The 13775-nt window shown below is 37.9% G+C and overlaps 1 protein-coding gene across 9 annotated transcripts in view; it reads right to left on the reverse strand.

Annotated features, from left to right (window-relative positions):
• ARHGAP26 (Rho GTPase activating protein 26) overlaps positions 1-13775 on the reverse strand; it is a 204773-nt gene that overhangs the window by 21162 nt on the left and 169836 nt on the right. Inside the window, exon 21 of one of the 9 annotated variants that reach the window (XM_053376701.1) lies at positions 7817-9087. The exons of the other annotated variants lie outside the window; for them this stretch is intronic. Within the exon in view, the coding sequence (XP_053232676.1) occupies positions 9003-9087 (85 nt within the window). The 3' untranslated portion in view covers positions 7817-9002. Of the gene's footprint in view, positions 1-7816; positions 9088-13775 lie in introns of those variants that run through there. 9 annotated transcript variants of the gene reach the window in all.

Here is a 13775-nt window from a genome sequence, read left to right on the forward strand (position 1 = left end):
CCAAATAGCTTGTGGGAGGAACTGTGTCCTTGATCCCACCAAAAGAAAACAGGTGGGCACATACACTTTGGGGAAGTTATGAGTCACAGATTCACTGCACTGATAAGATCGTTGTCTTGCAATACTAAGGCACATTCTCATCCGTGAATAAGAATAAGCAACATTACTTAAAAATGCAAAGTCTGCAACCTCTTTACTTTGAAGAATGAACCAACCTATGTGTGTTCTTCCTAGAAGTACACGTAATCCTGTAGAAACATGATGTGTAAACAAGTCCTCAGGAATTCATGTGCAAGTTAACTCTTTCAGATTATGACTATGTCTACCTCAGCTTTGATCTGCCGCTGATGTGGAAATGACAAAGAGTGCAAGTCTGCACTGCATTCCTCTGGTTTTGTGTCACCGTTTGTGCTTCAGCATTGTCACTGAAAAAGCACAAGGGCTTGCTGTGACTGGTCTGGGTGATTCCTGGTTATTGTCCTGTATTCTATTCCTTTCCTTTTTCATATGTACCAATGTACCAATGCATCTGTGACCCCATTCGCCTGAATACTTTGCTAATTTCATATTCCAGGAGAAATGAAAGTCAGCTTGTTTACAGTATTGTATTGTACCACATGGTTACAATATCACCAAATTGCACAAATACTGTACCACATGGTTACAATATCACCAAATTGCACAAATATTCAACCAGGATAAAGTAATAGGATTTGAAAAAGAAGAATCAAAATTACAAAAAGTATTATTACAAAACTCAAAAATATATATATCCAAAATGTATAATTTATTATTAGAATGGGAATTAAAGGATGAAGAAGTAAAAGAAGTTATGATTAAATGGGCATGTGATATAGGATATGTAATTCGGCTGGACCAATGGGAGAAATTATGGAAATATGATATTAAATTCACGGCATGTTATACAATATGAAAATGGTGTACCAATGGTATTTAACTCCGGTAAAATTGGCTAAAATTTACAAATTAAAATCGAATACCTGTTGGAGATGTAAAAAAGAAATAGGAACAATGTTTCACATGTGGTGGGAATGCCGACCTATTAAACAATTCTGGAATGAAATCTATGAAGAACTCAAAAAGATGTTTAAAATATCTTTTAGTAAAAAACCGGAGGCATTCGTTTTAGGTTTAATTACAAATGATATCCCTGAAAATCAAAGGAAAGTATTCCTTTATGCAACAATAGCTGCCAGGATGCTTATAGCTAAAAACTGGAAAGGCAGAAAAATTCCATCAGTGAAAGATTGGCAAATTAAATTTGTGAATACATAAATCTGGCAAGACTCACAGCTTACATAAGGGGACAATCGGACCAGAAATTATTAAAAGAATGGGGATGTGCTAAAGACTATATGAAAAAACATCATTCTGGAGTTAGTATATTGGTATGTAATGAATGATGCTTTACAGGGTTAAAGATAAGAAAAATGGTGTAAAAAAGCACAAAGATGGAAGTAATCTAATTAGACACAACAATACAGTAAGAGTAAATTTTTTGAGGTCTTAGAACAAAGAAAGGAAATCAATTTGTGTTTATGTACGTAATGATATGGTTTTGTTCTGTAGATGTGTGCTTTTTTGTTTTTGTTTAGTTTCGTTTCCTTTGCTTTTTTTTTCCTTTTCTGTTTTTTTTTCTATATGTTCCCGGGATTTTTGTCTGGATAGTATTATTTTGGATTCAATGTTTGTAATTTTTGTTATGATTCTGCATTGAAAATAAAAAAACTCAAAAAAAAAAGAAAGTCAGCACGTTTACTAGGGTAGGTTTGGATACACAGGTGCAGTTATTAAAATATAGTACTTAATTGTTTTTAGGTTTGTTTTTTATATATAGAAAACAAACCTGATTGTGCAATTTATGAGAAGTAGAGAACATATATATAAACAGATAACTCTGTTTTCTGGGACAGTGACTGACGAAAGTCAAATTAGATTAACTGTGACAGTGTTGAAGCATATTGAGTGAATATACAAACAGAACCCTTTGAGAGTGGAAATTCTCATTATGTTCAGGAATAATCTTTTTACTTAGTAACATAAGAAGAACCCTGCTGGATCAGACAAAGGGCCCATGTAGCACAACATCCTGTTTTCCCCACAGTGGCTCAACCAGACGCCTCCAGGGAAGCCACAACAAGCAAGATGTGACGGCAAATAGCCCTAATCCAAATGGTTCACTTCTCCAGCATCTGGTTTAAGTACAAAGCTCTTCCATTAAAAAACAACCCTACTTTAGTGAATTTGAATTGTCACCAGAATCAAAGTCAGAGAAATACACTTCAGGAGTGTTTCTATAAAGAATATTTCCTTTGGCTATTATCTTGCTTAAAAAACAACAACCAACATACTGGGGGGAAATGGATGTCATATTAAAATTTGTTGATTAGATTCTGATTTTTAAAATTGTTTTAAAAAGACACACACACACCCTCCAATAGCCATTGGCTTACTTGAACTTACGCTGAACACATCGGCACTTTAAAAAGTCCAAAGTAAATAAGAGACCTGCACATTCTGTGCAGTCCTGGACATGAGTAACTGCATAGTTGTTTTAATCTCAGTGTATCCTATGGGCCACATCATCCTTTCCCACAAGATACCAAAGGTAGAGAGCACGTAAGGCATGCACACACAGCTATGGAAGCCTATTTCTGCCCTCTAATGGAAAGAACGTGACATTTCCACTCAAGTGCACGTCCCCTTTATCAAATGAGAGCGCAATGGCCTTCCTGCTTCTACCTTAATTTCACTTTGAAGATGAAGTATATATGTTTCTCTGTTCCCCGGACAGGAAAGATATTGCGGGAGGGGGCTATCTGCACTGAAGCCTACACAACATACAACAACAGCAACAGGGAGGGGCTGCCACAAAGGCAGAAATGGGTACATTACTGGGAGAGGTGCCTTTGAAGACAGGCGGCCTCCTCCTGACGACAGTTGCAAGACAAGTTAAAGTGACAAATTTGTTGGCTCTAGAATGTCCTGGAGGAAAAAAATACCTGCTAGCCCAGTTTAGAGTCTTAACCTATATTATTACCTCAAAGGGCAGATAAGGGCAGTTGGGAACTCCCAAGCTTAGTGTATAAACCTAACCATGCTAAGGATTATGGGCAGCAAGTGAGGCTTTTCAGCTGTTTTTCATTACCACCTTGATCCAGAGAATACCTGTACTCATGTAAGGTAGACAATCAGATTTTAAGAAGCACAATGAATGAAGTTCTCTCTGTGATGATTTAACCAAGCAAACTGGTCAGGAACAAGGATAAAAACATATAAATTTATAGCACATTTTCCTTGGATTTTCACATATATTATCTCAGTCATCCTTATAGAGCCCTGTAAAGTAGGACAAGCATTGTGCACATGGAGCTGTTCCAGCACTTCAGTGACTGGAGAAGCTCATGCTTGCCAGGAACTCCCTCTCTATGCTAGTCCATTTACAGAGGTTTAGTGTGGGATCTCGTAGGAGTCCTATTAAAGTTGATAATTTGAAGTTTTGGCAAACAGCACAATCTTATCTGGTGGACAATACTATGTTACACATGTGCTGTACAGGATTTATGAGACAACGTGTGACAGATGCATTTGCAACAACAGAACTATACATTTCACAATTTTTAAAGCAAAGCACTACCTTCTGAAGTTAATCAGATACTTAATTATATGAAAGTCCAGACTGGTAAATTTATTGTGTACTGTGTGTACTTTTATAAGAATGGGTGGCTATAGGTGGGAACTGCTTGAGAGGCAATTTAGGACAGTGGATGTGCTTGGTAAGGTGGCTATCTATTGTGAGGGAAATGGGACCAGTCGGCTTTTCCCTTTAATTCCTGAGCAGGGGCACTTATGTGGTAAGATTCTCCTTACCATTTGGCAGGCTAATATGGATTATAAATTTGCAATATACAATCTAGTGAACTGCTGCTTAGCCATCTTCTCAAACTAAATGTGATATATATATATATATATATATATATATATATATATATATATTACTGCTCTCTGAGCTGTCTTGATAAACATGATAGTAGGGTGTGTTGATTTCTTCAACTTCCGAAAATGAGGGGCATTAAAAAGTTGTAACATGACTTGGAAATTTTGGTTAAATGACTATAATATAATGTGATATATTATTTTTCCTTCTTAAACTTAACAATGCAATGCTGTATTTATACCATCCGTTCTGTATCCTGTTGTGTGAAAGGAAACTGACCAGTTAAGCATGGCTTTAGGATATATTTTTATTAAACACTGTTTATTTGGAATAAATACTCTCCCAACCATGGAAGTGACAAAAGCACATTGCTTACATTTAGACAATGGTGTATAGTTTTACTTTACCTACATAAAAAGAAAGAAAAAGGAATATACAGCATCTGGAGTCCAGTCCCCTTTTCCTATCTGTTGTTGCAGGAGATACTTCTTATGTGAAGCAGAGTGGCAAGACAGATATGAAAGATTACTTTTGACACAAAGATGCCAAAAGCAGGAAACAAAAAAACCCAGCTAAAATTAGATTTGTTGAGTTAGGACATTAATCTCTCACAAATGGCAAACACTGTGAAGAGGGAATACTATGAGTCAGCAGCCCAAAATATCCCACGGCTTTAGAACAGGCTCATGTACATCACAAGCTATGGTTCCCGAGCAAACAAATCAGAGATGATTTCCAGAGGAATAAAGCCATGTTAGTCTGTTGCAGCAAAAAACAAACAAAATTTTCATATGGCACCTTAAAGACTAACAAATTTATTAGAGGATAGGCTTTCACGAACTATAAAAATCCACTTCATCAGATGCATGAAGTGCTACCCTGAGTTACAGGTGTGTGTATATATACATATAGTGGATGGGGACTGTAAACAGTGAGGTGAGAAAGGAAGGAAATGCAGAAAGTACAGGTGGTAACATAAGTAACCCACAGCTGTACAAGTCAATGGCAAAATAGTAAAGCAAAACTGCTGGTGTTTGGAATTAACATGCAATAGGGAAGCATGTATTTTTATCTTATGAACTGTCCTGAGATATGATGAAGGGTAGTATAACAACAACAACAACAACAACAACAACAACAACAACAACAACAACAACAACAACAACAACAACAATAGAAGAAGAAGAAAACCTCAAATGTGATGGTGTAACGGGACTGATCCATACTTAAGGAGGGGGGCCTGCTTTTGGCCTAAATGTTAAGAACCCATTAAGAATAACCTAATTTGTCTTTCAGGATTTAGGCTGCCCAGTTGCACTCTGCAGGCAAATCTGTCTTTGACGGATAGTAAAACCTTTTTTTATAAAAATATAGGCTAGCTTTTAATCAGTAACCTGCTATTTTCAAATTTTAGTTATGTTGTCTCATATGAATATTTTGCTAACAATGTCTTATTTTTTCATTTTCATTTTATTATTGTAAGCCACTTCAGTCATTATTTTAATAGAGTGCAACATAAACAGTAAATAACAATGAAATGAAGTAAATAAAGTGACAAAATGGTACAGAAACAACAAATGTAGCGTCACAGGTGATTTCTATTTCTTCTGTTAGACAGGAAAGTCCTGTGATCCTTATCAGAGACAGAAGAGGAAGGCAGGAAGAGTTTCATCCTTGGGTAGCTTTTCCTCTGAATCAAACAAAATTGCCCTCCCCATTCTCAGGATGCCCTTCTGACACCAACTGGGAAATGAAAGCAGCAAGAGCATCTCCCACAGCAACAGCTATTAAGACAATGAAAAACTGGCAAAGTATTCTGTGCATTCATGCTGAGCCAGAAGAAGCTACATTACAAACTTGCCAGGGACATAATTGCTAAAAAGCACAAAATGCTATCCTAAATGTTTGTGAGGAAACACAGCCTCTGTGGAACACAAATTCAAGTACTGTATGCTGCTGATTAAGAACTTTCGCAGTTCCTAAAGATAACTTATTTTAAGGCGGATATATTTTGTAAGTTTTCTGCACCATTATGGGGGCATATACAGATCCATACTCAGAAATGGAGGGGTTTCAAAGGCTACATTGCTATTGATTTCTAAGTCTACGCTGTGCCTAGAGAGGAGGGTTCTTTACCAGCACATCATATACACACAAGTTCACATTTTTTACAAAGGAAAAAAATGGCAAAATATGTCTGTACATACAAAATGCAAAGCGTCAAGGTTGATTACTCCCTGGAGAGAGTGCTGTTCTATACACTCATCAAGAACAAAAAAGCAAAAAAGGGATGAGTAAAAACTGATTAAAAAGGAGGGCTCCTACGGGGTCCTTTGAAGAAGTGGCATAACTTTATTTGGAGAGATAGCCTCCTATGATTCAGGTATTATACTTACTATATTTGTATAATCTGCTTAATAACATCTGTTATCTGGGTGGCTCACATAAATAAAAGAATATAACATTAATATAGAAAATCATAAAAAATTCAGAAGGGAAAAAGATCCCCACTGAAGAAAAAATTAAGGGCTGTATCCGGTGGTGGCCTCACCAGCAGAAAGCACCTGTTTCCGTGGGATCTGGCATTCTTTTTTTAAGATAAATTTATTGTCATTGTCCATATATACACAGTATACACAACAACGAAAATCAAACACCCACCCAAAGACCGGGTTCACATACACATTTGCACGTATCTCCAACATTCTCATCCTATTCAGACATAATCTATAAAACATAACATAATCCAGAATATAACATAACCTATTTAAAGGCATAACATAACCTAAAACCTATCTCATTCCTTCCTGCTTCCTGCTTGCTATTTCTTGCAACTGGCCCTAAGATCATTATTTAGTGCAATCAGAGCTCTTGGATAGAAACTATTCAGAAGGCGTGTGGTTCGTGTTTTCATTGTCCTATATCTTCTGCCCGAAGGCAACAGTTCAAAGAAGTTGTGAGCAGGATGGGTGGGATCTCTCAGGATATTGTGTGACTTCTTCAAAGTGCGAGACGTGAAGATCTCATCCAGGGTTGGTAGTTGGAGCCCAATAACATTCTGGGCAATTTTAATTATTCTCTGTAAAGCTTTTTTATCCGTTTCAGAGCTGCTCCCATACCACGATAATACACTATAGGTTAAGACACTCTCAATGGTACTGTGATAATAGGACAGAAGTAGGTGCTGAGATAGATTCAGTCCCCTGAGCATTCTCAGGAAATACAACCTCCCCTGCACCTTCCTCACAACCATATTAATATTTGCAGTCCATGAGAGGTCCTCAGAGATATAAATGCCCAGGTATTTAAAACTACCAACCCTCTCCACCTCCTCGCCATTTATGTGCAATGGTAAGTTTTCTGCAACAACACGCCCTACACACACACTGTAGCTGTTCACACCATACTACATACTTCTCCGGAGGATTCCCTAACCCTTGAGAGCAACCTGTGGGTAGAGTTGGGGGGACAGGACGCAACAACAAAACCTGAGTTTCTCACACTGCACAAAGCCACCAACTAAACCATTCATAAACACCAGTATCACGAAGAAGGGACTGAATGGCAAGGTGACTTTGCTCAATATACCACATGTGAACAAAAAAAGGTGTCTTATGGCAGGCTTCACTGTTGGTTCATCCATTTATTTAAGCAGATTTCTATCTCAGCCGTCTGTTGTAATCAAATATTCAGAGCAATCCATTACTGTCTGCTCCAATAGCTCTTCAATATTTTAGGCGACGATATTTTCCAAGATTGTTCTTCAAGATTCTCTTAACTGAAATTGAACCTGGGGTCTTCTGCATGCAAAGCATATGGTCTATCCCTGAGCTGTGAGCCCTTCCAATTTTTTAAATTATTATTTTAACAATGCATTCAACGGACATATATACCATGCTGTATCCAGCTAAGTTCTACTTAGAAGAGACCCACTGAAATAAATGGACCCAAGTTAGTCATGTCCATTAATATTAATGGATGCACTCAGAGTATGACTAACATTGGGATACAACCCACAATCATCAGTGTGCATAACTGTATTGTTAAACTAGTAAAATGTTAAGAAAAAACAACCCAACCCTACAAACAGCTACTTTGCTGCCCATAGATTTTTTTGTAGTTTACAAAAGTTGTGAAAGGTTTCATGAAAATAAATGGAAGCACTCAAGAGTAAGTGCCTTGAGAATTATGGCCATAGTAATCTTAACTAGCTGCTTTCATGTCCTGGGCAGAAGCTAACATTAATACCCCAGCAAAGTGCAGACACCTTGAAAACAAGAATGGCACAACCTTCTGTCAGAAGGGTTTACCAGTGATTGTTCCAGTATTTTCACTGGAGTTTTTTTGTGTAAACCAGATCAAGTTTTGGAAGGGAGAACAAAAAACAGAACTACACATTTGTCTTCGTATTATCTCTCCTCCCCACCTCTTCCTTTAGTTCTGGCACTCAGTGCACCAATTCTATGTTACTGGTGCTTCTGTATGCCTGCACCTTAGCCAAGAGCCCACCTTCCTGAGTGTTAGCTATGCAACTGATAAATGTTTGTGTCTTCTTTCCCATATTCTTGACTCCTTCACTCAAAATTACAACATTCAATGCTTGGAAAAAAGAAAAAGAGGCAAAAATGTAGGTCTACCTAGCAATATAATGAACAAGTTTAGTAATTAAATCCTTAAAAGATATTAACAGCCAACCAAATCACAAAGTCTATCAAGGTGTATATAACAAATGTGGATAGGTAACTGGGAAGTAAACAAAATCACTGATAAGAGAGATGCTATTTCACCTTTTGATTGCCCTTGCACCCCCAAACCCATCATCAACTTGGAATCAAATCACTGGATGCAGAGCATGTATTTATAATAAAAATGCTGCCTCTTCCATCTACTTTTGAGATGAAGGGGGTTTGAATGTAGAAAAATAAAATAAACGATTCTTCAAAATGTAAAGTGTGCTAATTTGCGTGTGTGTTTTCTGGGTATGGTACTCTCATGGACATAGTATAACTCCCAGTCAGTCCACTTCAAAAGCAGTTGATCAACATCACTTGTCAACGCTGCCACCTTCCACAGATGTTTGGCTTGAAGTAGGCACATCTTCAAAGGCTTCAGTTGGATCAGGGGGGATTCTAAATATGAGAACATGGGTGAAAAAAAATAGAGCATAACCAGAAAAAAAGACAAGCAACCTGCTAGAATTCTTAGGCTATTGATAATTTCACAGCTTAGCACTCCTTTGACAACTCTGTCTGCACATCAGCTTCCTCACGACCATAATGCTGCCAAATGGAAAGGCTCAAGGGCATGTTAATTGATGGTTGGGATCCATTACAATGGCAAAAAGGATCAGAGAGATTATATTACCTCCATCTGGTGATAAAGTGGTGGTGCTATAGCGACAGCTAATTTATGAAGTTAATTAAGCAGAGGGATCTCCTTTCAGAATGAGACAGGATGTCTTTATGACTTAAGGGTTCTATTTTTCTCTCTGGATCATTAGGAAAAATCTACAATTAATGCAGAAATCTGAGCCAATTGAATGACAAGGCGTCTTGACAAAGCCAATAGGAGGAGGTTAAGGCAGACAAATTCCCGTGATTGTGGTGACTGCTTCAGGTATATTTATTCACTGATGAATATGCATGAAGTACACTTAGGGGTCCCTTTACCTTTACCTTTTTACACTTATGATAAATATCAAAAGAGAACGAAGAACCCTCTAGGTTTGTCAGATTAAAAAAACAACAACTGTATCCAAAATCCCTGATATTGCTGACTCTGGGCCATAGAACATCTCCAAAATCCACATCAGTTCAAACTATAACATCTCTTATGTAGCCTATTAGACTATCTGGAAAATTATTGTAAACACATTGAAAAGTTAAAAGTAATAGAGTAAATTCAGCAGTAACAATTATTGGGATATAAAACTGAGACAGTGAAAATATAGGGAGAAAAATTAGATTATGTAATGGAAAAGAAAATATTGTAATGAACCATGGGGAATGAGAAGGGAAGCCGAAACCAAATGTGTGTTTTACATTTGGATTATTGTTAATTGCTTTAATTGTAAAAATGAAATTTGATTTAAAAAAGTAAATGAGACGTTTTCAAGGGTGTAACCTGATTAAAGCGTGAAGAAAAAATAAATGAGCGGAAGAGTTAAGACAGTAGACTAAGCTGAGAGATGAGGCTGAGGCCACCTGTGAATAAAACATCATAGTAGTCAATACACAAGGCCTTAAAACGAAGGCCTAAATATAGTTTTAGAAGAATCAGCATGAATATTTTGTTTGTGTGTGTGTGAGAGAGTGTGTGTGTGTGTGAGAGAGGGGGGGTGATTTAAGGATAATGCCCAAGTTTGTAAAAAAATTGTTAAAGAGAAGAGGAAAGTGAATCATTTGAGGAAAAAACAATACATTCTGATTCTGCATATTAAATCTGAGATAATGATTTGATATTCAGGTAAATAGAGCAGTAAGAAAGATACACAGTGGCTTATCAGTGTAACAGCGATGTTGCAATCCAGAACAAGAAACCAAAGGAAGCAAGTAAAGACCAAAGGGAAGGGAGCCAATAAATGAAACCAGGTTGGATTGGGGGACAGGCAGGACTAGAAGAGGAAACCTGAGAACATAAGCCATTGGCAGAAACTATAAACCAAGATGGGGAACTTATGGCCCTCGATATGTTGCTGGACTGCTTTCACATCAGCACTGGCCAGTCTGATCAATAATCAGGAACAATGGGAGCTGTAGTTCTGCAACATCTAGAGGGAGTTACTTTGGCTGACTGTCTTAGCTATTCCTGGGACTTCTTTACAATTTTTATTCTATTGCATAAGGCCACTGTTGCACCTGGGGCCTGTGTTGATGTTTTAATCCTGCCGAAAGTGAGAACTTTCCCTTACTGGATTGCAAACATCTTGACAGCTTGTTACATGAACATTTGGACAATTTGTGAACATTTGGTGTCTTCACACCAACTCAGTCAATTGTCAGACAGACTCCACTGAACAATAAAATATCAAATGTGTAGATTTCAAACCTTGTGGTATCTGTCACCTTGCAGTTGGTAAACTAAAAACAAAACAAAATTGAAATCTGAGACTGGAAATGCTATAAATATGGAAGCCCTGGCCTGTCCTGCCTGTCTCTCTCACACACAGTGAATTCTGCTGCTATGGAGCTCAAAGTTCTAAACACTCCATTAAAAGTTTTCCTTCAAAAAAATAATATCTAAACTAAAGCCACAGGGTCTTCTTGCAAATCCAAAGCGTGAAGATACCACTTATTTTGAGGAGTTGAAGGCATGTGGCTGCTGTATTTGGCACACAATTCCCATAACGTTGAGCTCTGGACTTGGAGTAAGACATGTAGAAAAATGAATAGTTTGAACAGTGAATCTCTGTGGATTTTAGAGAAAAGTTCTGTGGCTCAGAATTTTTCACTAAGAGAATATTCTGTTATAAATTCCCACGTGTCAAATGTTAACCCCCAAAAAAACCCCAAACCCGTGCTCCAAATAAAAACAAACTCAGAATGCTTTTCACTGAAATGTTAGGCTTCAGTTTGGGGTTTATAACATGGAGAAGAGATATTGAAAGGCAAACGCAACCATGGAATTAAGAACAGCAAAAGCTTTCCAAAGCCTGCATGGCAAGTTAACAAGAACAAGAAAGGCCTATGCAACAGGACAACATATGCACAATATTTTTTGCATTAAAAGCAGAAATAGCCACAGAAAGTAGCCACAACACGTTTACATTCTTTTTTCAGATACTGAATAGGAGTCCCTTTTGACCAAGCAGGCTAAAATACTTGCAGTCTCCTCAAATTATGGATTGTAATTTTCCTCTTATGTGTACCCAAACAAGCCTGTTTCACTGATCTTGTGGTTTAGAATGATTGTTCTCCATTGTCAGTGCACGGCAGAATAAAGATCTTCAGGGATTATGAGGAATTCTGAAAACAGAGCCAAATGTTTGCAGAAGCCCTAACTGACATATCTCTCACTAGATGTTTCTTGGACATTTAGAAATCATTTATGTATGCAGCAGCTGGTAAGTACAGAGATCTGGATAGAAGAGGTAACACGCATTTCAAAAATTCATACAATAAAGTATATAGCAGAGAACTGGCATGGGATGCAATCTGAGTTTCAAGACACACTTTGTGATACTGAACAATATGCGATGCTCTTTTTCTCCAGATGAACTTATTTTGATTTGCTGGTAAGCAGCAAGTGAAAAACAAGAAAATCAGTTGTGAATCTTGCCTGCCACCGCTTTACCTTTTCTCCCTAGACTATATTTGCACTAGTCTGTCACTCTGCTGTTTTCATTGGCTATTTTCCAACATTATTAAGACAGGGGCAGCGAAAGGAAAGTCAGGAAGAAAAAGGTGGGGACTCGTGTCTGCACTAAATGACTTGGAAGTGTTAAGAGAAGGCCTTGGGGGGGCGAGGAAGGAGGGTTTCTCTGTGTGTAACAGTTTTAGTCCTTTGGTGACACAGGGGAAGAGAAAGGAGGAATTGGTAAAGAAGCAGGTAGCATTGGACAGGGGTAAAGATGGCATTTGGAGGAATGAGGAGGAATATGTAAGGTAGTGAGGAAAGTAAATGTGTGTGAGAGAGACAGTTTTATGGCTCTGGAGTCTGGGGAGAATAAAGCTGGGGGGAGGAAGGAATTGGGATGGGGTGGATGTAGGTAGATGGGGCTTAAGGGTGCATTAGGAGAAATGAATATGTCAGTGTCCCTCCTTTCTTGCTGTACTCAAACTTCTGCCTCTTCCATTCTTTATTTAGCTCACGAGAGAGAGAGATAAAGGATGCAGAGCCATTAAGTATTCCACAGTACCTTCACACAATACATTCCACTCTTGGTACCATGTGATGTCTTCAACAACAAGTTGAACATAACCTTATTTAATTTAGTGACTTAAGTGGGTTGGTAAGATAAAAGGGCGGGGCTAGTAGTTGCATGTGGTGGGTGGGAAGGTGAAGCTCTAGGGGGTTAACATGAGGAAGTGGGGATGTTGATGAGAAGAAAGCAGGAGGGCAAATCTCCCCTAGTAATGAACACAACTGTGCTGTATGCAGTACCATTCCTGAGAATCCAACCTGAATAAAGGTAGTAATAGAAACAGATGTAAGACTTCTGCCAGACCTCAAATCCTCAAAACAGGAAGAGGCAAATGTGAGGATTTGATGGAGGACAGTGATGGTAGACTACATTCCTGACCTAAAAAGCAAGAGAACCAAGGGGCTTAATTCCCTTCAATTCAGTGTGAGACACAAGATATAAGACACCCACAAGAGACATTTAATTTATGAGAAAAATGAGTCGTGAGTGTCTGAAAACCACATCAAAGGGGGGTGGGAGGAATCAATGCTTGACCATCAACCCAGATGTTCTAGGTATAAAAAAAGACACTAAAACTATTATGAACAGTATTACACACTTAGGGATGCATCTTGAGAAAGAAGAAAGTCGTACACTAAGTTCTTACAATAACCACTTTTACACTTCGATCCATGATTAATGTCCTCTCTAGTTCAATTTCTATAGCAAAAAACTGAACCCTCATTATCCTTTCTAAGAGCTTCTTTCATTGCTGCAAGAGTACAGTATTGCACATGAACTGCAAAATATTAAAATGAAATTGAGGACACATGACCCCACAACACAAAAGCTGTGTTCTTTCAACAGTTTCCATTAAAAAGGGTCATTAATGTTTCAACTTGGTATACAGATTTGTTCCCCTACCTCGCATTTGAGCAAGTGAATGGACAGAAAATACCTCTCAGCTTGATTCAT

This window comes from Podarcis raffonei, chromosome 2 (assembly GCF_027172205.1).
Source record: "Podarcis raffonei isolate rPodRaf1 chromosome 2, rPodRaf1.pri, whole genome shotgun sequence".
In the NCBI taxonomy this organism is placed as follows: domain Eukaryota; kingdom Metazoa; phylum Chordata; class Lepidosauria; order Squamata; family Lacertidae; genus Podarcis; species Podarcis raffonei.